The 26,645-nt window shown below is 41.8% G+C and overlaps 2 protein-coding genes across 10 annotated transcripts in view; one reads left to right on the top strand and one right to left on the bottom strand.

Moving 5' to 3' along the window:
• primpol (primase and polymerase (DNA-directed)) overlaps window positions 1-10,155 on the bottom strand; it is a 46,469-nt gene extending 36,314 nt beyond the window's left edge. For 4 of the 7 annotated variants that reach the window (XM_072257729.1, XM_072257731.1, XM_072257730.1 and 1 more), the window contains exons 1-2: window positions 10,080-10,155; window positions 2,074-2,256 (exon numbers count right to left, since the gene is read on the bottom strand). In XM_072257729.1, the coding sequence (XP_072113830.1) occupies window positions 2,074-2,253 (180 nt within the window). In that variant the 5' untranslated portion in view covers window positions 2,254-2,256; window positions 10,080-10,155. Of the gene's footprint in view, window positions 1-2,068; window positions 2,257-10,079 lie in introns of those variants that run through there. The other 3 variants (XM_072257734.1, XM_072257737.1, XM_072257732.1) reach the window with 3 other exon arrangements.
• A 168-nt stretch (window positions 10,156-10,323) lies between these two features.
• casp3b (caspase 3, apoptosis-related cysteine peptidase b) overlaps window positions 10,324-26,645 on the top strand; it is a 52,951-nt gene continuing 36,629 nt past the window's right edge. For 2 of the 3 annotated variants that reach the window (XM_072257726.1, XM_072257728.1), the window contains exons 1-2: window positions 10,324-10,456; window positions 20,569-20,641. In XM_072257726.1, coding sequence (XP_072113827.1) covers window positions 20,574-20,641 — 68 coding nt within the window. In that variant the 5' untranslated portion in view covers window positions 10,324-10,456; window positions 20,569-20,573. The remainder of the gene's footprint in view (window positions 10,457-20,568; window positions 20,642-26,645) is intronic. The other variant, XM_072257727.1, reaches the window with a different exon arrangement.

Below are 26,645 nucleotides of genomic sequence, written 5' to 3'. Positions count from 1 at the left end.
TGAGTGGGCAAATTCATGGTAGATGCAATTTAATGTGGATAAATGTGAGGTTATCCACTTTGGTGGCAAAAACAGGAAAACAGATTATTATCTGAATGGTGGCCGATTAGGAAAAGGGGAGGTGCAACGAGACTTGGGTGTCATTATACACCAGTCATTTAAAGTGGGCATGCAGGTACAGCAGGCGGTGAAAAAGGCGAATGGTATGCTGGCATTTATAGCAAGAGGATTCCAGTACAGGAGCAGGGAGGTACTACTGCAGTTGTACAAGGCCTTGGTGAGACCACACCTGGAGTATTGTGTGCAGTTTTGGTCCCCTAATCTGAGGAAAGACATCCTTGCCATAGAGGGAGTACAAAGAAGGTTCACCAGATTGATTCCTAGGATGGCAGGACTTTCATATGATGAAAGACTGGATGAACTAGGCTTATACTCGTTGGAATTTAGAAGATTGAGGAGGGATCTGATTGAAACGTATAAAATTCTAAAGGGATTGGACAAGCTAGATGCAGGAAGATTGTTCCCAATGTTGGGGAAGTCCAGAACAAGGGGGGGGTCACAGTTTGAGGATAAAGGGGAAGCCTTTTAGGACCGAGATTAGGAAAAACTTCTTCACACAGAGAGTGGTGAATCTGTGGAATTCTCTGCCACAGGAAACAGTTGAGGCCAGTTCATTGGCTATATTTAAGAGGGAGTTAGATATGGCCCTTGTGGCTAAAGGGATCGGGGGTATGGAGGGAAGGCTGGTACAGGGTTCTGAGTTGGATGATCGGCTATGATCATACTGAATGGCGGTGCAGGCTCGAAGGGCCGAATGGCCTACTCCTGCACCTATTTTCTATGTTTCTATGTAACGAAACCCAATTTCCCTCGGGATCAATAAAGTATGTCTATGTCTAAGTTCACCGGAAGGATAAGCAAAACAGTATCATTGTTGTCCCCTAGGATAACATGAACAACGGTAAAGTCGTTACTACATTTTGATAACTCTGTTGCACAGACCATGCATCAGGAGCACTCAGAAGCCCTGTATAAATGGCAGAAGTGCACCACCTCACAAACTATCTACCCATCCATTCTGTCAAGATCCTCCTTTCCCATCAGAGCAATAATTTGCAGATCCCACATTGGCATCTCAAGTCACCTTAAAATGCATACAACTGGGACAAAAGAAAATTATTCTTGCTCCTGCAACAAAGATGGCATTAGATATTAGGATAGAATGAGTGTAACGGCGGTATGGAATGTTTATAAATCTGCCACTAACAATCCCAAGCCCGGTTGTAAAAGGAGGAGGGTTGGGCATGGGGCTTTAGGGGTGATGGGCTTAATCACCAGTCAGGGAGATGGAGTTAAGTAAGTAAATATGGAATGTTTATTACTTGCTATACAGCTTTTGATTTGGGAAGCTTCTCATTGTTACCATCGGAAAGGAGGTACAGAAGCCTGAAGGCACACACTTAGCAATTTAGGAACAGCTTCTTCCCCTCTGCCATTTCTGAATGGACCTTGAACTCATGAATACTACCTCACTACTTTTTATTTCTGTTTTTGCACTACTTATTTAATATAATATATACTTACTATAATCTACAGTTTTAAAAATATATCATGCATTGCTTTGTACTGCTGCCGCAAAGTTAACAACCTTCACTACATATGCCAGTGATTCTGATTCTGATCAAAGCAGTCCGAATAAATAAAAGTTCCAAAATAATTAACTAATCAGAAATACATGTTCCAGATATAGAATTGCCTACAATCTGAGGCAAAAACCAAAATCTCCAATGATTGCACTGCTTTTAAAAACATTAATATGTTAGAATACAGAAACAAGCCAAGTGACCTTGCTTCAATATTTGATTTCTATGCTCTGGCTGAGAAAGTTTATTATTTATCTCACTTTTTTTATATTAAGCACCAAATCCAATATAAACATTTGAAGTTTAAAAATGATTATCTGTAAACTCTAAGTCATCTATAAAGCTCACTGAAAAGCCTTCTTAAAAATCCATTGTTATTCACAATACAAAAACTCATATTACTTAAAAACGTTGACATATTTTACTTTACCGCCTTACAGCTCTTGGAAAAATTAAAGGCTTGATGCTGACGATAAAACAACTTCCAAATCGATGATGGTTGCCAAGGTTTTGAAAGTTTGGGTTTGTAAGCCAGATTGATGGGATGCTTCTGGTAGCTGCTTGCTAAATGTTCAACATTTTTTACCCTTTCCTGCCAATTCTTCTTCATACTCTGATAGGAACAAAGACAATTAATTTAGTTGCTCTTACAATTTATTAAAAAGAACATGATATCATAACCCTTATCCTTTTCGTTCTCTTTTCAAATTTACATACTTTGTCAACATATCCTTCAAGAAGCATATTACTGTACTACTCAAACATAAATCCCTCTGAAATATTTCAAATATATGAAACATTGTATCAATGCCTTTTTCTGTTACTAACTCTGTATTTTCAAAATTTCTCAAATATAATTTCTAATACTTGAAACATTCACTCTGGGAAGCAATACTGTATACTGTACTATGATTACTCATTAACATGAAAAACAACAAATTCCAAAAACAGGGTGAACTGAAAGTGAAACATTTGGATAAAGAAGTATAATAAAGGGAGGAAGAAATGGGAGGAAAACAGAATAAGATTGAGAATTGAAAGAGGAAAGGAGTACAAAGCCCTGTCAGATCACTTACTTTTCATCTAGACAGATCAACATACAGTAAGGCTTATATCAACATCCTGGAAAACAGCATCCATCGTCAGGGACTCCACCACCCAGCTCATGCTTTCTTCTGTCTGCTGCCATTGGGAAGAAGGTACATGAACCTCAGGACTCACACCACCAGACTCAGGAACAGTTATTACCTGTCAACCGGCAGGCTCTTGATCCAGTGAGGTAACTTTATTCAACTTCATTTGACCCATCACTGAACCTTTCCCACAACTTGTGGACTCACTTTCAAGGACTCTCAAGATTTCGATATTTATTGCTTAACTATTTATTATTTGTTTTTCTCTCTTTTGTATTTGTACATTCTATTGTCTTTTACACATTGGTTGTTTGTCTGTCCTGCTGGCTGTGGTCTTTGATTGATCCTACAATGGTTCTTTGACTTACTGAGTATGCCCGCAAGAAAACAAATTTCAGAGTTGTATATGGTGACATATATGTGCTTTGATAATAAATTTACTTCAAACTCTGGAACGATTAAATCATTCCAGGATCCTCACTTCAACTGCCTCCCTATGTGCTGTTCCTATCATGGTGGGGAGGTCTGTGTGCCTTAATGATCCTTGGAGCTATCCCAGCTGGGACTTCAGTTCCTGGTAGGTTCAACCTTGCTGGGCAGGTTCCAGGTGAAGGGCCAGGCGAATCCAGCACCTGGTCCTCCAGGTTGGGGGTTGAGCGTAGGGCCAGCAACCCTACCCTGTAAAATCTTTACCGCTACAGAAACCGAAACAAGGAAATTTATCCATGCTGGTGAGAGGAGTGATGCAGAACTGGCGAGCAGCAGAACGAAAGACCGACAGAAATGGAAGACCCTTATGCCCAGGCCCCATGTGCCACCTAGGCACTAAAGGTTCAGACGACGATGACGACACTTCAACTGAAGCAAAACTTAATATCATCTTTCACAAGTTTTAAAATATTAGATCAAAGCAACGCTTTCAGTACGCTGGATGAACTCAGCAGGTCGGGCAGCATCAGTCAGAAACGATGAGTCGACGTTTCGGGCCGGAACTCTTCGTCAGGACTGAAGAATGAAAGATGGGGAAGGATTTGAAGAATGCTTGTAGCGTCAGTTGATAGACCAGTAATTTGAAAGACAAAGGGGTGGGGGAGGGGAAGCATTGACATCATAGCCCTGAAAACAATGGGTAGTAGAAGAAGGAGGTGGAACCATGAGGGAGCTGTGGGAGGGGGTAGAGTGAAATAGGGATAAAGGAAGGGAGGGGAAAGGAATTACCGGAAGCTGGAGAATTCTATGTTCATACCAAGGGGCTGGAGACTACCTAGACGGTATATGAGGTGTTGCTCCTCCAACCTGAGTTTAGCCTCATCATGGCAGTAGAGGAGGCCATGTATGGACATACCTGAATGGGAGTGGGAAGCAGAGTTGAAGTGGGTGGCTACCGGGAGATCCTATCTGTTGTGGCGGACGGAGCGGAGGTGCTCGACGAAGTGGTTCCCCAATCTGCATCGGGTTTCACTGATGTAGAGGAGGCCGCACTGGGAGCACCAGATGCAATAGATGACCCCAACAGACTCACAAGTGAAGTGTTGTCTCACCTGGAAGGACTGTTTGGGGCCCTGAATGGTTGCAAGAGATGAGGTGTAGGGACAGGTGTAGCACTTACGCTTACAGGGATAAGTGCCGGGTGGGAAATCAGTGGGGATGGACGTGTGGATAAGGGAGTCGCGGAGGGACCGATCCCTGTGGAAAGCAGAGAGGGGTGGAGAGGGAAAGATGTGCTTAGTGGTGGGGTCCTGTTGAAGGTGGCGGAAGTTGCGGAGGATAATATGCTGGATAACTTGGGGGCGGGGGGAACTTAGATGTTTGGTTGAATCTTTTACTGTTTGTAAATAAATGATTAAAATGCTTAATTGTAATCAGTGCCTTCTGTCTTCACTCACCAAACCAGCTTCCACATCACAAGGTTACACAAGGGCTCTTCAAAATATTAGATTATGTTTTTCTCAGTACAGACCTTTGGCAGGTTTGCTGTTTGGGGGTTAGCTTTCTTGCTGGTCGCAAGTTGCTTCCATTGTGCCAGTCATTGATTGGCCTATTTGAAGATGCAGCAGCTCTTTCCCATTGGTTGCCTTGTGTGCCAAGGCACTGGTGCCTGGCTTCAGACACCTTGGGAATCTCGGTCTCTTCTCTTTGCTCCCAGGATCTGTTTCACACTGAGGTTGTGACCAATGCTGAAGAACCATTGGGAATATACGCTCCAGATTTAGTTTTGGAGTCTGTGTAACTTGGGGGCGGGGGCAATTTAGATGTTTGGTTGAATCTTTTACTGTTTGTAAATAAATTATTAAAATGCTTAATTGTATTCAGTGCCTTCCGTCTTCACTCACCAAACCAGCTTCCACATTACAAGGTTACACAAGGGTTCTTTTCCTGAGAACTCCATGCAAGTCCAGTTTCTTTAGCTGCCTATATTATATCTCATTACATACATGCCCTATCATTCTATCAATGAATAATCACCCCACACTCCTCCACGACCTGGATCAACACACTGATATTGTGTGGAGTTTGCGTGCTTCAAGGACTCCAGCAGGTGATGCCAGCTCAGGGCCCCCATGTTGGAACGACTGTGGACAAGATACCAGATGGAGACTGATCCAACCCCGATTCCCAAACGGATAGACCCACGTCTGCCCCTCCTGGGCCATGCCATACGAAACAACAACCTGACACTACCCATAATTAAACTATTGGAACACATAGTGTTCGCAGTCATTAATGAAACTTTTAAAAAAATTATTACTAGCTTGAAAATTCTCTCAAATGTATGGAAGGTTACGCTTCTATTGCAAGGAGCAATTATGAGATCACATCTGGGCTACCGTGTATGATGCCAGTCATTTTATTTCAGGATATAAACGTATTGGAAGCATTTCAGCTTAGGTCTTCTAGACTAATATCTGGAATAGGTGGGTTGCCTATGAAGAAATATTTGACAGGTTTAGCTTATAACTGCATGAAAAGAAATGTAATTAAAACATTTAGATATGGAAAGGCATTACAGGGTGAATGGTAAATTGAGGGAATCTAGAACTAGAGGTCACTGTTTAAAAAAAGGGGTTGCCCATTTAAGACAGAGGTGAGGTATATTTTTTTTTCCAGAAGGTCATGAGTTTTTGGAACTCTCTTGGGTAGTGGAAGCAAGGTCTCCAAATATTTTTAAGGCACAGTTACTTAGATACTTGATAAGCATGACACATCACTGCAGGGAGACAGAAATGCCAAGTTTATCAGGCATGATCTTACTAGATGGAGGAGAAGGATGGTTGAACCATGTGGCCTAATTTCTCTCCTAAATCACATAACACTACACAGTGTGGCAGGGCAAATTGTCAGCAGAGATAAGTGAATTAGCAAAATGTTGCTGTATAATTTTCCAATGCAAGAGTGGATGTCCTTGAGCACACACTACCTAGAGTTAACATGTTGGTAAATCAGTCAAAAAGGAAGGCAAACATTATGTTAGTTTTTCATTCCCCGAAAGGGTACAAGTTCAAGACTGAATACATCGATGTAGGGAATCAGTGAGCCTGAACCTGGATGGGTCTATGCATCACCATATTAAGAAGAATATGGCTCTCTTCAGAACACACTGGTCTGCTCATCCCTCCCTCCCTTCTGGTACAGTTATTTAGATACTCGACACGTCACTGCAGGGAGACAGAAATGCAAGTAACTTTCCCCTACATCTACTGGGAGTATGAATCAACTCTGTAGCTAGGGCCTTTCGATTAAAGGAAGGATAAAATTGCTCATAGAGTGAATAAAACAGAAATTAATTCATGAGCAAACACAAGGAAATCTGCAGACGCTGAAATTTAAAGCAACAACATGAAAGTTGCTGGTGGACGCAGCAGGCCAGGCAGCATCTCTAGGAAGAGCTACAGTCAACGTTTCGGGCCGAGACCCTTCGTCAGGACTAACTGAAGGAAGAGCTAGTAAGAGGTTTGAAAGTGGGAGGGGAGGGGGAGATTCAAAATGATAGGAGAAGACAGGAGGGGGAGGGATGGAGCCAAGAGCCGGACAGTTGATTGGCAAAAGGGATATGAGAGGATCATGGGACAGGAGGCCCAGGGAGAAAGAAAAGGTGGGGGGGGGGGGAAACCCAGAGGATGGGCAAGGGGTACAGTCAGAGGAACAGAGGGAGAAAAAGGAGAGAGAGAGAGAGAAAGAATGTGTTTATATAAATAAATAAATAACGAATTGGGTACGAGGGGGAGGTGGGGCATTAGCGGAAGTTTGAGAAGTCAATGTTCATGCCATCAAGTTGGAGGCTACCCAGGTGAAATATAAGGTGTTGTTTCTCCAACCTGAGTGTGGCTTCATCTTTACAGTAGAGGAGGCTGTGAATAGACATATCAGAATGGGAATGGGACGTGGAATTAAAATGTGTGGCTACTGGGAGATCCTGCTTTCTCTGGCGGACAGAGCGTAGGTGTTCAGCGAAACGATCTCCCAGTCTGCGTCAGGTCTCGCCAATAATCTACTGATGTCTACTACACACATGCTGAGCTCGTTGACTTCATTAACATTGCCTCCAACTTTCACCCTGCCCTCAAGTTTACCTGGTCCATTTCCGACACCTCCCTCCCCTTTCTAGATCTTTCTGTCTCTATCTCTGGAGACAGCTTATCTACTGATGCCTACTATAAGCCTACTGACTCTCACAGCTATCTGGACTTTTCCTCTTCTCACCCCGTCTCTTGCAAAAATGCCAGCCCCTTCTCACAATTCCTCCGTCTCCGCCGCATCTGCTCTCAGGAAGAGGCTTTTCATTCCAAGATAAAGGAGATGTCCTCCTTTTTTTAAAGCAAGGGGCTTCCCTTCCTCCACCATCAACTCTGCTCTCAAACGCATCTCCCCCATTTTCACATATATCTGCTCTCACTCCTTGTCCTCACCTACCACCCCACCAGCCTCTGGGTCCAACATATTATTCTCCGTAACTTCTGCCACCTCCAACGGGATCCCACTACTAAGCACATCTTTCCCTCCCTCCCCTGCTTTCTGCAGAGATCGCTCCCTACGTGACTCCCTTGTCCATTTGTTCCCCCCCATCCCTCCCCACCGATCTCCCTCCTGGCACTTATCCTTGTAAGCGGAACAAGTGCTACACATGCCCTTACACTTCCTCCCTTACTACCATTCAGGACCCCACACAGTCCTTTCAGGTGAGGCGACACTTCACCTGTGAGTCGGCTGGGGTGATATACTGTGTCCGGTGCTCCCGATGCGGCCTTCTATATATTGGCGAGACCTGACGCACACTGGGAGATCATTTCGCTGAACACCTACGCTCTGTCCACCAGAGAAAGCAGGATCTCCCAGTGGTCACACATTTTAATTCCACGTCCCATTCCCATTCTGATATGTCTATCCACGGCCTCCTCTACTGTAAAGATGAAGCCACACTCAAGTTGGAGGAACAACACCTTACATTCCGTCTGGGTGGCCTCGAACCTGATGGCATGAACATTGACTTCTCAAACTTCCGCTAATGCCCCACCTCCCCCTCGTACTCCATCCGTTATTTATTTATATACACACATTCTTTTTCTCTCTCTTCTTTTTCCCCCTCTGTCCCTCCCACTACACCCCTTGCCCATCCTCTGGGTTTCCCCCTCCCCCTTTTCTTTCTCCCTTGGCCTCCTGTCCCATGATCCTCTCACATCCCTTTTGCCAATCACCTGTCCAGCTCTTGGCTCCATCCCTCCCCCTCCTGTTTTCTCCTATCATTTTGGATCTCCCCCTCTCCCTCCCACTTTCAAATCTCTTACTAGCTCTCCTTTCAGTTAGTCCTGACAAAGAGTCTCGGCCCGAAACGTCGACTGTCCCTCTTCCTAGAGATGCTGCCTGGCCTGCTGCGTTCACCAGCAACTTTTATGTGTGTTGCAATTAATTCATGGGATTGAATGGAAGTGGAGAGGGGATTTGCCATGAGGAGGACTTAACTGAGTTTAAAAGATGAGATAATCTTATTGAAACATGGTTCTTATAGCGTTTGACAGGTTTGATGTAGGGAAAATCACTTGGAGCCAGAAGGCACTGTCGGTGCTAGAATGTGTAGCAACAAACACGTTGCAGGAAGAATTTAGCGGGCCAGGCAGCAGCAGTGGAGGGAAATGGCAAGTTAATGTTGATACCCCCTCATTTGGACTGGAAAAAGTAGAAATAAGATGGCCAGTATAATGATATAAAGGGGAAGCAGGTTGGGAAAGTGCTGGCAAGCAATGGTTGAATTCAGGTGAAGAGAAGGTGATTATTACATGGAATCAGGTGAGGAGGGAAAGCGACAGAACATGGGAAGGTGGAGATGAAAAAGAGCTGCAGCTCATGGAGTGTGATAAGTAAAGGTGAACCAAAATAAGGGAGGTGTTGTGGGCAGAGTGATAGGAGACCCAGTGGAGGAGAGTGTGGGTGATGGGAAATGGAGTACCTGAGGCAGGCAAAAGGGTTGGAAAGAAGGGTGTGTGTGAGAGGACATGGTATTTTCTACCCACCAGATCTGTGGAGGATGAGGCATGCAGTATATTTAAGACAGAGATGACACATTTTTTGATATTAAGGCACAGGGTACAGCAAACTGACATTGTATGAAAATCAGCCATGATCTTATTAAATTTTGGAGTGGAGGGATGGGGTAGCAAATAGCCTATTGCTTCTCTGTTTCTCATAGTTGAAGGATATGTTTGGCAGAAAAGTAATTTGAGGGAGGTGATGGTTCCAGAAGGCCAGTACCAATAGGCGAAGGCTTCAGTAAACAGGGAAAAAATGGTTTGACTATCATATCCCTCAATCAAGACTCGGGAGCTCTTTGCCACTTCTAGATCTGTATTTCATTATATTTTACAATGTAAGAGGCCAAGTCAATGCCAACTCTCAATCCCAACCACCGACCTCCTTCTCGCTGCGATCTATTCTCTCTCAAAACCGTGAAAAAGACACTGTATCTTTCATTATAAACAAGGACGCTGAGAGGAACATAAAGAATTCAGATCAGATCCATTTATTATGCCATTTATGAAAACTTACACTTCCAAAAGCCATAGCATTTTTTACATAATTTAAGGTAGGAGCAAAGAAGTTGGAAATGCGAGTGAAAGGTATGAAGTACAAGTTACATTAGTTCTGAATTACTGTCAATATAACAAAGTAAGTTTAGACTAGCAAGTAGCTATACAGTGTAAGTGAAATTTAAGAATGAGGGAAAAAGCACAAAACTCTTCATCCTGCCTTAATATACAGTTCGATAAATCATAAAAGATATATCCGTGTTTCAAATAGAGTTAATACTCACCAACTTCTTTTTTCAGTTAGACATGTTCATTGCATTTCCAATCCCAGTCTAAAAAACAAGGCGCGAAGAACAAATCGTGAGCGAGATGAACGCTGGGAGTTGTAGTTCATTTTCACCACTGGCAGTGCCAGTTTCTCTGGGCTGACAGGGCATTGGACTACAACACCTGTGACGGACGACAAGGGTTGCTCATGCGCACAGAGAATTGGATCGCCTCCCCTCGCTCGCGCGCTCTCTCTCTCTCTCGGGTTTCAGCGCGCAGGTCGGGTGATGTGGCCGCGAAGGGTGGACGTCATCGGATCGGAGGCGAAGGAGGGGTTCGAGCGGCGAGGCTTCGCTTCAGTCGGCAGTAAACGCTGAGTGCCGCGGAATCTGAGGTAAGAGCAGAAAGCATCGAGGTTGGGTAGTGTCTGAAATACCTAGAGCTGCGTATTTGAGCAGTGGTACAGGTGGGAGCAGTGACCTCTTTAGCATCTCCACGGATGCATTGTCTTCCCTCCAAGCCGAGCACCACCCCAAAGCCAGGCTGGTATATCGCCACCAGTGACCACCCCACCTCACAAGCGGGCTCGCTATATCTTCCGTCACCCCAGAACACGACTCATTCAGTATTCGCCTGTTCCTTCCGTCCATTTTCCCTCCTTAAACCGAAAGCTTTCATTTCATTATTACGTTACTCTAAAAGCATGTCGTTGCATGTTATTGAGATTTACTTTTTTGAGCAAGTGGATGTTGGCAAATTTTAACGTTAAGGCAGCTTTTGGGTATCCCAAATTCGATGAGTTCAAAAGCGCTCTGCGAATTGCCAGTGGGTTAGTGTGTTCAGCTTGCCTGTATCAGTAAGATGCTAAAACCTTTATTTAAAAAGTCTCAATCTGCGTTTCTGTAAAGTGTTTTAATTTATCCGACAAGGTCATTTCCTCTTCAGCGAGGAACCGCGCACATCGGAAATATTCGTGATTTTGTACTGAAGTTGATTGGTGGAATTTGATTTAATGTTGTTATCTGGACTCGCGTTATTGATCAAGTTGAGAGTTGACATTGAACAGAATTGAAAAGAGGATAAGTGTGTAGGGAAAAGAAGCTAAAGTTGTTAAGATACCAATTACTTTAAAAAGTAGTAGTTGGAGGCGATAAAGAAACATCGATTTCTCGAACTTCCAGTAATGCCCCCCCTTCACCATTCCCCGTTCCCATTTCCCTCTGTCACCTTATCTCTTTACCTGCCCATCACCCCCTTCTGATGCTCTTCCCCTCTGTCCTCTCCTATCAGATTCCCTCTTCTCCAGCCCTGTACTGTATCTCTTTCACCAATCAATTTCCCAGTTCTTTACTTTCACCCCTCCCGGTTTCAGCCATCACCTTGTGTTTCTTCCTCCTCTCCCCCACCTCCTTATTCTGACCCCTCATCTTTTTTTCTTCAATCCTGATGAAGGGTCTCAGTCCAAAACGTCGACTGTACTCTTTTCCATAGATAGTCATAGTCACACTTTATTGATCCCAGGGGAAATTGGTTTTTGTTACAGTTGCACCATAAATAATAGTAATAAAACCATAAATAGTTAGATAGTAATATGTAAATTATGAAATAAGTCCAGGACCAGCCTATTGGCTCAGGGTGTCTGATACTGCCTGGCCTGCTGAATTCCTTCAGCACTTGTGTGTCTTGCTTGGATTTCCAGCATGTGCAGATTTTCTCTTGTTTGTGCTTGAAACTGAAAGTATAATCACTTAAAGTAGAGGGAAAAAGGTGGTTACCTGAAGTTAAGTTTAATAGTGAAACTAAAAGGCACACGTGGAGGAAACTAAAAGGATGGTTACAGTACTTACAGTTGTTAGATTTGATTTTGAAAGGCTGCAATATGTCCGTACAGAATTGAGGATGTTCTTTGAGCTTGCCTTGGGAGTCTTTAGAACAAGATTTAGTTTTGGTGATGTCAAGATTGAAGAATGATTGGTGGCTAGGATGCTTGTGTAGCATTTATGCTTTAATATTCTGCCCTGGTGACACTGTTCCATCCAGTAACGGAAATGCTCCCGTGCACATAGCTTTGTCATTTAAAGATCGCATAGATGAACTACAACAATTGTTCATCCCAGTTTGGCAAAAGAATAAACCAGAGAAGGTAGTGCATCCGTGGCTGACAAGGGAAATTAGGGATAGTATCAATTCCAAAGAAGAAACATACAAATTAGCCAGAAAATGTGGCACACCTGAGGACTGGGGGAAATTCAGAGTCCAGCAGAGGAGGACAAAGGGCTTAATTAGGAAAGAGGAAAAAGATTATGAGAGAAAGCTGGCAGGGAACATAAAAACTGACTGTAAAAGCTTTTATAGATATGTGAAAAGAAAAAGATTGGTTAAGACAAAGGTAGGTCCCTTACAGTCAGAAACAGGTGAATTGATCATGGGGAACAAGGACATGGCAGACTAATTGAATAACTACTTTGGTTCTGTCTTCACGAAGGAGGACATAAATAATCTTCCGGAAATAGTAGGGGACCAAGGGTCTAGTGAGATGGAGGAACTGAGGGAAATGCACGTCAGTAGGGAAGTGGTGTTAGGTAAATTGAAGGGATTAAAGGCAGATAAATCCCCAGGGCCAGATGGTCTGCATCCCAGAGTGCTTAAGGAAGTAGCCCAAGAAATAGTGGATGCATTAGTGATAATTTTTCAAAACTCTTTAGATTCTGGATTAGTTCCTGAGGATTGGAGGATGGCTAATGTAACCCCGCTTTTTAAAGGAGGAGGGAGAGAGAAACCGGGGAATTATAGACCAGTTAGCCTGACATCGGTGGTGGGGAAAAGGCTAGAGTCAGTTATCAAAGATGTGATAACAGCGCATTTGGAAAGCGGTGAAATCATCGGACAAAGTCAGCATGGATTTGTGAAAGAAAAATCATGTCTGACAAATCTCATAGAATTTTTTGAGGATGTAACTAGCAGAGTGGATCGGGAAGAACCAGTGGATGTGGTATATTTGGATTTTCAAAAGGCTTTTGACAAGGTCCCACACAGGAGATTAGTGTGCAAACTTAAAGCACATTGTATTGGGGGTATGGTATTGATGTGGATAGAGAATTGGTTGGCAGACAGGAAGCAAATAGTGGGAATAAACGGGACCTTTTCAGAATGGCAGGCAGTGACTAGTGGGGTACCGCAAGGCTCAGTGCTGGGACCCCAGTTGTGTACAATGTATATTAATGACGTAGATGAGGGAATTAAATGCAGCATCTCCAAGTTTGCAGATGACCCGAAGCTGGGCGGCAGTGTTAGCTGTGAGGAGGATACTAAGAGGATGCAGGGTGACTTGGGTAGATTAGGTGAGTGGGCAAATTCATGGCAGATGCAATTTAATGTGGATAAATGTGAGGTTATCCACTTTGGTGGCAAAAACAGGAAAACAGATTATTATCTGAATGGTGGCCGATTAGGAAAAGGGGAGGTGCAACGAGAGCTGGGTGTCATTGTACACCAGTTATTGAAAGTGGGCATGCAGGTATAGCAGGCGGTGAAAAAGGTGAATGGTATGCTGGCATTCATAGCAAGAGGATTCCAGTACAGGAGCAGGGAGGTACTACTGCAGTTGTACAAGGCTTTGGTGACGCCACACCTGGAGTATTGAGTGCAATTTTGGTCCCCTAATCTGGGGAAAGACATTCTTGCCATGGAGGGAGTACAAAGAAGGTTCACCAGATTGATTCCTGGGATGGCAGGACTTTCATATGATGAAAGACTGGACCGACTAGGCTTATACTCTCTGGAATTTAGAAGATTGAGGGGGGATCTTATTGAAACGTATAAAATTCTAAAGGGATTGGACAGGCTAGATGCAGGAAGATTGTTCCCGATGTTGGGGAAGTCCAGAATGAGCGGTCACAGTTTGAGGATAAAGGGGAAGTCTTTTAGGACCGAGATGAGGAAAAACTTCCTCACACAGAGAGTGGTGAATCTGTGGAATTCTCTGCCACAGGAAACAGTTGAGGCCAGTTCATTGGCTATATTTAAGAGGGAGTTAGATAAGGCCCTTGTGGCTAAAGGGATCGGGGGTATGGAGGGAAGGCTGGTACCGGGCTCTGAGTTGGATGATCAACCATGATCATACTGAATGGTGGTGCAGGCTCGAAGGGCCAAATGGCCTACTCCTGCACCTATTTTCTATGTTTCTATGTTATTACACAGCTGTAATTTTCTTTTATATTGTATAATGTTAATATAATTTTGAAATGCTAAAATAATTTTAAATCTATGATATAATTTAATATAGCCCTGTGGTTAATTATGCTAATACATATAATCTATAAAGATTCTAAATACTAAACATATCACAATCTTTACTTAGAAACATTTTAGAGCTTCAGTCTATTTAATTTGTTAGTGTTTCAAGTTACAACACTTACAAATTGTAACAATAAACACAGAATGGAAGTCAGCAGCTCATTGTTAATTAAATGCCACCTTGTTGAATGCTCACACCAGTTAGTCAAAACATTTTATTTTTCCCATTGTGCCTGTCAGTTATTTTGACTTGTGAGTTTTGAATTTATTTAAATCTTATATCCGTCCCACAACGTGAGGGAGTAAAAATCTTTGGGCTATGACCTCGTCACAATGTATGGTTACAGTATGTGAATTTATAAGTCTAATGGCTTGTAAAAAGAAGCTGTCCTGTAGCCTGTTCGTCCTGGCTTGAATGCTGTCAGACGGAAGCAGCTGAAACAGTTTATGTTTGGGGTGACTGGTGTTCCTGATGATCTTCCAAGCCACCTGCAGCTGTAACTGTCCTCAGTGGAACAAAGTTCATGTCCATAGATGCGCTGGGCTATCTATACTACTCTGTGCCGTGCCCAGTGATCAAGGTTGGTGTGATACAGCCAGTCAAGGTGCTCTCAGTGGGCCCATGTAGAAGGTCTTGAGGATTTGGGTGCTCATGCTGAACTTCTTCAGTCGCCTGGGGTGGAAGAGATGCTGTTGTACTTTTTTTGCCACAAAGCTGGTGTGTACAGTCCAGGTGAGATCTTTGGTGATGTGTATACCGAGGAACTTGAAACTACTCACCTTCTCAACTGCAGACCCACTTATGTTGATCAGGGTGAGCCTGTCTCCATTCCTCCTGTAATCCACAATCAGCTCTTTTGTTTATGGATATTGGCATCACTGTGTCAAGAGTGTAAACCTCTCCTCTGTAGGCTCTCTCATTACCGCTAGAAATAAGACCGATCAAAGTCATGTCATCTGTGAATTTGATCAGCTGCAGCACAGTTGTGAGTGTAAAGGAAGGGACTCAGGACACAACCCTGGGGGACACCTGTATTGAGGGGCAGAGGTGAGAGAGTCCATTCTTACCACGGCGATCTGATAAGAAGTCTAGGATCCAGCTGCACAAGGCAGGGTGCAGGCTGAGGTCTCTGAGCTTCCTGTCAAGTCTGGGGGGAAATTATGGTGTTGAATGCTGAACTGTAGTCCAGGAATGGTATTTGTATGTATTACAAACGAAAACATTTAAAGTGCCACAAGCAAGAGAAAATCTGCGGATGCTGGAAATCAAGGTAACATACCGAACCACACAGTTTTCAAGCCATATAACAATTTCCTGCTCAGAGCAATGGTTAGTCCACACAGCTGTAAATCAAAAATTAAAGAGAATGTAGCCTGGTGATGAGATCTAAGGATAACTGATGTCCAGACTATAACGCTATTACTTGTTCTTGATTACATCATCCATCTTCGAGGGCAAGTGAGATTTTGCTTCAAAATCTCATCTGTAACCAGCACTCTTTTGATGTTGGTTTAAATGTCAGCCTACATCTTTATGTTACCAGAATAATTCCGTTTGACTTCCCCAGTCTCAGTTGGCTCAGTACAGTAGTTCATATAGATCCCAGATACTATGCTGGTTGCAAAGGAGTACGGCTATGAGTGGCTAGGCTACAAGAGGCAAGTCTGACTGAGAATTAGGGAAATTCATAGAAGTGCAGCAAATCTAAACATCAGATTTCATCAAATAGATATATTTTACAATGACCAATTAATTTACCAACTGGTATGTCTTTAGACTGTGGGAGGAAACCAGAGCACCCAGAGAAAGCACACATGGTCACAGGGAGAACATATAAACTTACAGACAAGTGGGAATTGAACCCATGATGATGGTACTGTAATGCATTGTGCTAACCACTAATCTACTGTGCTGCCTCGTTAAGCTAATGCACAATTGTGAACTCAAACAGTCCTTAAAGTGAAGCAGCTATTCACTTGCAATTTTTCCAGTTCAGTATTTAATATTTGGTATCAATGCAAACTGGTGGAGTTTGAACTTGAGATTTGATTATCACGAGCTGAGTCATGAGACTGGTTGGTTTTACCAATCATTTCGTACTTTGGATTTGCTGTGATTAGTTTGCATTTTGTAACTTGAGTATCCTGTGTTCAGAGATGTTGACCTGCTGTTGAAATAGGATATAAAATTCTCAATGAAGCCATCTAATGCTGTACTTTGTGCAGTCCATGCTATGCAGGAGAAAAATCGTATAATGCCAACTGAGTCAAATGTTCTCTTGGCCACATGTAAGCAGCATCCGTAGTCCTTGCTTTGTAGTAGAAAATTTTTATAATGCCATCTGAGTCAAATATTCTTTTTGCTACCTGTAACTTAAAATATTAATGTGGAAGACCTGCATTTTGAAAATGTATCCAGATCTTAAAGCACTATAAGCATTTAAGAAGTATGATGCAATCTGTGTAATGCTGCTATATTGATTGGTCTTCAGTCATTAACATCAATATTGCTGAAGTCATTCCCCAAGTGACACTGGGTAAGTAAGATGATGTCATCTTTTGGGTGAGGTAAACTCTATTTATATTTTATCATTAGGTTTGATGATATGCAGTTGAGATGAATTCAGTTAAACCATTATTGCTGAACTTAGTTGCATTATATTTGTAAGCCGTTGTGCCTTAAGGTATGCTTAGGTATTGGAAGAAAAGTATTTGAAGATTAATCTCTCAAAATTGACTGAAAGGTCATAGCCAATAGAAGAACAATGTTCCCTATCTGAAGCATGGTCTGCCCACCATTGATAACTAAAAATTTTGGACCATTACCAACACAACAGTATACACAAACATTTGCTAATGTGTTCTGCAGATCAGTTTTCCCAGCAGAGAGAATCTTGGTGCACTGGTTAACAGCTCATACTTAACATCAGACTCCTGAAACAGGCACTCTGCTGCCAGGTCTTTGATTCCTGGGTGGACAAAGGAAGCAATCTGAGGTGTTTGACAGTTGTGCCAGGGCTTGCTTGCCATTACTTCCCACAACACAAAACTGGTAGTAAGGGCAGTAAACTGGTGTGCGTATAAGGGCAAAAATGCATTACTTCCAAATGAACTCGTGTTTTTTACATACGCTTTGAAAGGGAGAATAATGACACACACCTAGACACTGCTAGGATGGCACAGTAGCGTAGTGGGTAGCCTAATACTTTGCAGTATCAGCAACCCATATTCAATTCCTGCTGCTGTCTCTAAGGAGTTTGTACATTAACTCCTTGACCATGTGGGTTTCTTCCTTCCACAGCCAAAGATGTACTCTGGTTGGCCTTTGTTTTTTTGGATGACCTTGTGATCTCTAAGTGAGGCTGATATCAGGGCATGTTTCAGGTTAGGTAGGTTAATTGGACATTGTAACTTGTCCCGTGATTAGGCTGGGGTTAAATCGAGGGATGCTGGGTGGCATGGCTCAAAGGGCCAGAAGGCCTACTCCGCCTGTATCTCAGTAAATAATTAAACCCCCACCACTTTGGATGACCCTGTGATCTTGGTCTCTGAGGCTGATGTCAGGGCATGTTTCTTTTCAATATTTTTATTAGTTTCTGCATAGAAGAATACAGAGTACAAGAAAGTATATATAAAGGTTGGGGGAAAAAAACTACCAATTACATTATATCTTATAATAACAAACTCATTACTCCGTATTCATGTAGGTTAATCAAAGTTATATTGAAATATACTAATTTATTACAAAAAAAGAGTCTAACCCCTAGGGCATGTTTCAAGAGAGAGAACCCACAAAGGTTTAGACCCAGACAAAGTACTCTGGCAGAGTGCTGAAGATGTATGCAGACTGACTGGCATATTCAAGGACATCTTCAACCTCTCCTGTATCTGAAGTTCCCACTTGCTTCAAAAGAGCTTCCGTAGGACCAGTATCCAAGAAGAACAGAGTGAAATGCCTCAATGACTACCATCCAGTAGCACTAACGGCAGACCTCAGTCAGATGGAACAGTAACAACATTACCTCAATGATCAACACAGCTGTACCTCAGTGTTGCCTACTTAGCTCCCACTTAACTCTCTTTCCATTTATGACTGTGTGGCTAAGCGCAGCTCCAACATCTGTAAATTTGCCGATTACACCACTGCTAAGCGTCAACAATTAACCCTTGGTTTAGTTGACTTCAAAAAGTGGAAGTCAGGATACCGCATATCAGTTCTCATTGTTTTGTATTAGAGGTGGTGAAAGTAAGCAGCTTCAAGTGTCTGTGTGTTAACATTCCACATGACCTCTCCTGGGCCCAGCACATTGATGCAATCTTAAAGAAGGCACACCAGTATCACTACTTTCTTAAGAGCTTATTGAGATGCAGAGAATTGTGGGCAGAACCTTCCTCACCATTGACAGCATCTACAGGCATCTAACTTTAAGGATCCTTTAAGAATCATCAACTGTGAGTTTGAGTTTAGGAGCTGAGAGGTAATGTTACAGCTATATAGGATCCTGGTCAAACCCCACTTGGAGTACTGTGCTCAATTCTGGTCACCTCACTACAGGAATGATGTGGAAACTATAGAAAGGGTGCAGAGGAGATTTACAAGGATGCCTGGATTGGGGAGCATGCCTTATGAGAATCGGTTGAGTGAACTCGGCCTTTTCTCCTTGGAGTGGCGGAAGATGAGAGGTGACCTGATAGAGGTGTATAAGATGATGAGAGGTATTGATCATGTGGATAGTCAGAGGCTTTTTCCCAGGGCTGAAATAGCTAACATGAGAGGGCACAGTTTTAAGGTGCTTGGAAGTAGGTACAGAGGAGATGTCGGGATAAGTTTTTTTATGCAGAGAGTAATGAGTGTGTGAAATGGGCTGCCGGTGACAGTGGTGGAGGCGGATAAAATAGGGTCTTTTAAGTGACTCCTGGATAGGTACATGGAGCGTAGAAAAATAGAGGGTTATGGGTAACCCTAGGTAATTTCTAAAGCAAGTACATGTTTCATAGCATTGTGGGCCAAAGGGCCTGTATTGTGCTGTAGGTTTTCTATGTTCTTTCCTCACTATCAGGGTTATGTCCTCTACTTGTTGCTACTGCCAGATAGGACATATAGACACTTAAAGATTCACACCACCAGGTTTAGGTACAGCTACCTTCCTACAACCATCAGTTTCTTGAACCTATCTGTACATCTCAGCAATGGAATGCTTTAGACCACCTCTTGCGCTCCATGTCTTTTCCTTTAATTGTCTTTATTTTGTTTTGCACTAAGGTCTTTTGTACAGTTTTTCACTGTTTGGTATAAATTATTTTGTGTTGTCTGAACCTATGCCTGTCATGCTGTGGCAAGTAGTTAATTGTCTCTGTACTTCACTATACTTGTGCACACGCCAATAAACTCAGTTTGAGGTGACATCCCTTCGCAGCCCTTTCTTTGCCATGAGAAGGATTGCATTTGATATCTGTATTGGCATGTTGTAATCAGTGGTTGCTTTGCAGCTGGAGCCAAGTTAGGAATACAATGGGTCAAGTATGTGAGCGAGTTTGTTGCCTTAACTGAGGTTTGGGGCATGGTCTTAAATTGTGACTGGATTTAGTGGATTATTCGTCTTTCTGAATTAACTTTCCGCAACTTAAAGTTTGTTCATCAGACTGCATATTCTGTTCCCCTCATTTTTCCACATTGTTCTTTTCTTTTTAAATCTTTTTACAATTATTATACTATTCAAAAATAACACGAGCACATCGAAGTAAGCAACACTTACAATGTCTCAAGGAGAAAAAAAACATTATTTTAAGGATTGAAAAATTTTGATGATAATTTTTTTAAAAAAACCCTACTAAGCAGAAAAAGTGGGGGGGGAGAAGACCCATTAGGTGTACAACCCGGAGCCATGTGTCATACAAAAAGCTTCTAAAGATAAACATCAAACCGCCAGCAAGAAAAAAATACCAAAAATTTACGATTAGATCGTGGAGGTTCCACATTGTTTATGTGCCAGGATTGTTTATCCTCTAGGACAGATGTTTTTAGGCCTTTGTATTTTTGATCATGTCTTTTGTTACCTCCCCTAACCCTGACTTCTGCTTTCTCGGGTTTTATTTTGAATAAAATATTATCTCTATGCAAGTGCGTCTTGTGGTTATTTTCCTGTTGACTTCAGGATGCTCAGTATTTTTTTTGGATATGTAGTAACATCATGTTTTATTTGCCAACAGAAGCAATGGCTAATGAAGGAGCAATTTCTGAAAGTGACATTGTAGACGCAAAATCCATCACAATCAGTCAAGGGTGAGATGGTTTTGTTTTTTTTTTCAAAATATATGCTGTGTTCTCATTGAGTTCTTTTACAATTTGTAGTTTTTACATTTGCTTTTTATTTCAATTGGTTCAATGTAATCCTTGTAATCTGAGTAATATGAATGTATGGGAAACTGGTTTATTGTCATGAACTAAGATGGTGATAATCTTGCATACTGTTCATACAGATCAATTCATTACAACATTGCCTTGAAGTAGGACAAGGCAAAACAGTAAGTGTATAAAGTGTAAAAGAATGGAGTGTAAAATCCACTGGAGAAAGTTCAGTGCAGGTAAAGTATAAAGTGCAAGATGATAATGACGTAGATTGTGAGGTTAAGAGTACAACTTATTGTACTAGGGAGCTATTCAATAGTCTTAGAACAGCAGAATAGGAACTATTCATGAGCCTGACGGTAGCTGTTGTCAGGCTTTTGTATCTTCTGCCCAGTGGCGCAAGGTAGAAGAGAGATTGTCCAGGTAGATGGGATCTTTGATTATCTTTGCTTTATCCAGGCAGTAAGAATGTAGATGGGGTCCTTGGAAGGTGGCTGATTTCCTAAGTGGACACAACTCAGAAAAGCTATCTGCAGTTTCTTGTGTCATGGGCAGAGTGGTTACCATACCAAGGCATAATGCATCCATAGGATGCTTTCTATAGTGCAACAATGAAAACTGGCCGGGATCAAAGGCGATGTGCCAAATTGCTTTCACCTCCTAAGGAGGCACTGGTGAGCTTTCTTGGTCGTGGGTCAACATCGTTGCATCAGGACAGGCTGTTTGTGCTGTTCACTTCTTCGGACTTGAAACTCTCAACCCTCTTGACCTTAGCACCAGGAGCTTGTGTACCGTATTAATACACTTTGCTGAAATCAATCCAGCTCTTGTTGACCTTGAGGGAAAGTAAAATTGTTTCATTTTCACTCCTGGCCATTTCTGGCATCTCTGAGCCTGAATGTTTGAAACCTCAGTGAGCAAAACAATTCTGAATTGGCTTTTTGCTTATTTCTTGCCAACTATCAACAACAAACTGTACTGCCTATAAAAGGTTAAGCTTTGGACTTCAAAAATCATTGCTTTTTGAATTGACATCCGTCAGCCTAAATGGATTCATAACAGAAGCACACACAACTGACATTATTTAAAAACTTTGCTCTAAGCACACTACAATATACAGCCACACAAATGCACAGGACTAATGCTAGTTAGAAACTGTTCAGCACAGTCTTCTGTCCCAATTCAGCAGCATATTGTCCTAAATAAATGAAGGGAATCCTGGCTATTTTCTTGATTAGTTTTTGTTCTTGAAGAATTGTCCCAAGTAAGTGGCTGTCCCAATTAACTGGCATCTACTGTATTCATAACTTATACTAATCTACTTTAACATTAGACAGGCGTGCAATTCAGTTACTTGCCTTTTCCTATGAACTATGTGCAAACCAATACATTGCAAAAGACCAGATTTACAAAATATACTTGTACTTAAATTTGTTTACACCCACTCATAATTCAGCCTTTGCAGCTGCAATTATTTTTGTGAATGTATGAATCAGGCTTGAATGCCTTGCTGCCACAGTTGTTGTGCAAACAGTGACTAGACCTTGGGCAACTCCTAACAGACTTCCTCAGGATGATCCTAATGGCATTTCACTGTTGTCATAGGCTTTGACAAAAAGGCCATCAGATCTAGGAGTACAGATACAGGTGGACAGGCTGGTGAAGAAACTGTTTCATGCTTGCCTGCATCGGTTATGGCATTGAATATGGAAGTTAGATGTAATGTTGCATCTGTATAGGTTATTTGCTTGGTCATCACATTTGGAGTACAGTGCCCAGCTTATAGTAAATATGTTATTAAGCTGGAAAGAATGCAGGAAAAATTCCTTGAGGATACTATTATGACTGGAGGGGTTGAGTTTAGAAGAGACTGGTGAACCTGGGACTTTTGCCTTGGAGTGTAGAAGGCTGAGGTGTAATCTTATAGAGGCATATAAAATTGAGGGGCATAGGTAAAATGTATGGGTGCAGTCTTTTCTAGTACTACTCGTAGTTCCTTGTTTTACAGTTTTTCTTCCTTTTTACTCATTCACTTACCTTTTGAAAGCTATTGAATATCCTTGCCAGATCCTAATCACTTGGTTCCTTTTGCTAATTATTATCATTATGTGACCATTACTGAGGATTAATCAGGTCTCTACTGCTGTTGATTAGAAGGTGTATCTTTTATTTTGAATATCCCTGGCCTCTTTTTTTAACCACTTCCAGGATCTCACTGTCTGCTCATTTCATCCTTGATCCCAGATTTAGGTATTTCTCAGCAGACCTCTAATTTGCAACAGTCGTCGTCTTATAGGCATCCGTTAGTCTCATGAGACCATGGATTTGCGCCTTGGAAGGTTTCCAGGACGCAGGGCTGGGCAGGATTGTATGGAAGACCAGCAGTTGCCCATGCTGCAAGTCTCCCCTCTCCATGCCACCGACGTTGTCCTAGGGAAGGGTATTAGGACCCATACAGCTTGGCACCGGTGCCGTTGCAGAGCAATGTGTGGTTAAGTGTCTTACTTAAGGACACACACGCTACCTCAGCCAAGGCTTGAGCTAGCGACCTTCAAATCACTAGACGAACACCTTAACCACTTGGCAACAGTGAACTACTATATACCAATATATGGGAATTAAAAAAGGAAAAACTATATTGACTATATTATACCACTCTGCGCACTTTGAATATTATTAGAAAATCATAATAACTAGAAATGAGTAAAGCAAGTGACCCTTTAGGCTGCTCTACAATTTACTACCTCAGACCACTTTCCAATGCTATTTCTGTTATCCACTTACTCAGATTTTGAGTCTTTTGATCTCAGTTTTAAATGGACCTAATGAGCAGGAAGCTGCTTGTGATAGAGCATTCCAAAGGTTCATCACCGTCCGAAGAAATTTCTCCTCGTCTAGGTCCTACATGGTTTACCCTACATTTTCAAACAATGTTTCCTGACACAAGATTCTTCAGTCAGAGAAACATTTTATCTGCATCCGATCTTTGAAGCTCTTCAAAAGTTTTTGAAAGTTTGAGATTTTTCTCTCATTCTTCTGAGCTCTTGAATACTGTCCGGTCCATTCAAATTTTCTTCCTGTGACATCACTGGAACCAGTATAGTGAATCTTCATTGTACTCTGTTCATGACATGTACATCCTTTCTTAGGCAAGGAGATCATGACTATAGATATTATTCTGCATATTAAGTCCCAAGAGCTCTTTGGATCTTAAATTTCTTTATCACCATATTAAAATCATCTTATAATAAAAGTTGATAACACTGTTTGTCAATGTATTTGGTCATTGTGCTTTCATGTTTGTCTTTAGTGATTTGTATTAAAGTTTGTTTTGAATATCAGTACTCTCTAATCTCTCACTACTCAAATATAATGTTATATTCAAGCATGCATGTTCTCATTCACGGTGCGCCACAGTAGTGTAGCAGTTAGCGCGATGCTATTATAGCTTGGGATGCAGGTTTCGGAGTCATTCCTGGCACTGTCTGTAAGGAGTTTATGCATTTTCCCTGTGACCATGTGGTTTTCTTTGGGTGCTGTGGTTTCCACCCACAGTCCAAAGACATGCCAGCTAGTAGGTTAATTGTGATTAGTGTTAAATAGGTGGGTTGCTGTGATTAGTGTTAAATAGGTGGGCTGCTTGTTGGGCTGGAAGGATCCATTTCACACTGTGTCTCTAAATAAAATAAAAACTTGGCTTGTTCATTTCCTCTTAAAACCTTTTTCTGTCTTCCATAGTGTTCACAATTCTGCCTACTTCAGTGTTATCAGCAAATCAGAAAGTATAACATTTTGTACCTTGTTTTAAATTGGTAATATAGTTCATGAAGAGATGGAACCCAAGCACAGAATCCTTCAAGCTTTCATTTGTCACAGCTTGGAAGATTTCAAAGAATCCACTTATTTAATATCACCAGCATATGTTGTGAAGTTTGTAGTCTTTGCAGCATCAGTGCAGTGCAATACATAATAGAGAAAAAAACATGAATTACAGAGTATAAAATAGTTAAATAGTGCAAAAATTTTTTTAAAAAGTGGTGAGGTAGTGTGGATGGGTTCAATGTCTGTTCAGAAATCTGATGACAAAGGGGATGAGGCTGTTCCTGAATCGCTGAGTGTGTGCCTTTAAGCTCTTATACCTCCTTCCTGATGGTAGCAATGAGAACAGGGCATGTCCTGGGTGATAAGGGTCCTTAATGAGGAATTCCACCTTTTTGAGGCATCTTTGAAGGTGTCCTGGATACTGCAGAGGCTTGTGCCCATGATGGAGCTGACTAAATTTACAACTCAGCAGCTTACTTTGATGCTCTACAGTAGACCTCCTCCCCACCCTGGAGGGTGATGTAACCAGTTAGAATGCTCTGTAGAAATTTGTGATTGTCTTTGGTGACATAACAAATCTCCTCAAACTAATGAAATATAGCTACTGTTATGCCTTTTTTGTAGCTGCATTGTTATGTTAGGCCCAGGATAGATCCTCAGATGTTGACACCAAGAAACTTGAAATTGCTCACTCTTTCATTTTCTGATCCCTCTATGAGGATTACCTTTTTTGAAGTCTACAATCCATTCTTTGGACTTACTGATGGTGAAAACGAGGTTGTTGATGCGACACCACACAACTTGTTGATATATCTCACTCCTGTATGTCATCTTGTCACCATCTAAAATTCTGCCTACAATAGTTGTGTTGTCAGCAAATTTATAGATGGCATTTGAGCTGTGCCTCCTCCAGGAGGACCACTACCTTGTTATAGGGTTTGGAGGGTTATGCCATTGTTGATGCCAGCGAGGTCGCTATGTTATTTCTGATTCACATAGATTGTGGTCTTCTGGTTAAGAAGTTGGGTATCCATTTGCAGAGGAAGGTACAGAGGCCCAAATTCTGGAGCTTTTTGATCAGAACTGTAGGAATGATTGTGTTAAATGCTGAGCTGTAGTCAATAAACAGCATCTTGACAAAGGTATTAGTATTGATGGGTGAAGAGCCAATGAGATTGCATCTGCTGCAGACCAGTGGTGGCAGTAGGCAAATTGTAGTGGGTCCTGGTCCTCGCTGAGACAGGAGGTAATTCTACCCATAATCAACCTTTCAATGCAATTCATTACTGTAGATGTGAGTGCTACTGGATGATAGTCATTAAGGAAGCTCACCCTGCTCTTCATAGACACTAGTATGTTTGTTGTCCTTTTGAAACAGGTGGGAACTTTCAGCTGTAGCAATGAGAGGTTGAAAATGTCTTTGAACACATCCACCAGTTAGTTGGCACAAAAAACTGCTAAATAGAACAGTGATCAAGCAAGAAGAAAGATGCTTATAGAAACAAATTTATTACACAGCTTGCTTTGTGGTGATGCATGATATTCATGGTTTGTTGATTTTGATTTAAAATTGGATCACAATTATAATGGAGAACATAATGTTTAATTCAAAATGGCACCACAAGCAGAAAATAACGAGACAAATATTACACCCATTGCAGATCGAGGAGCTAAGACTTGAAATATGGAACATTTTGAACTTGTCAAAACTTTTGCCTGTACAGACATGCAGGACAATCATGTCAGCTGTTGGGTAATACATTCCGAAATAGATTGCTAACACAGTTGCTTTTCCTTTCACTAACAAATGGACAGTACTGTTTTAGAACATGTGAATTTCTTGCAGGCATTTCAGGCTGTCATCAAATGCCTGATAAATTTTAAAATAATCTGGCAAAGTTCCTGGGAAAATGACAGATAATGCATTACAATGAGTTTAAAGACACTACTTTATAATTCAGTGCACTAATGTGTAGTGTTCACTTTGCAATAATAGATTTTATTAAAGTTATGGAAAATGTTCAGAGACAACATGGTCAGTATTGGCTTTACAAACCTTGCTTTGAAGGGAAATGATTAATTCTGATGAAGCTTCTCAGCCAGATGGAATTTGTAA

Source organism: Mobula birostris, chromosome 5 (genome assembly GCF_030028105.1).
Source record: "Mobula birostris isolate sMobBir1 chromosome 5, sMobBir1.hap1, whole genome shotgun sequence".
Classification (NCBI taxonomy): Eukaryota; Metazoa; Chordata; class Chondrichthyes; order Myliobatiformes; family Myliobatidae; genus Mobula; species Mobula birostris.
The sequence above is the reverse complement of the archived record's forward strand: the minus strand, read 5'-3'. Positions and strand labels throughout refer to the sequence as shown.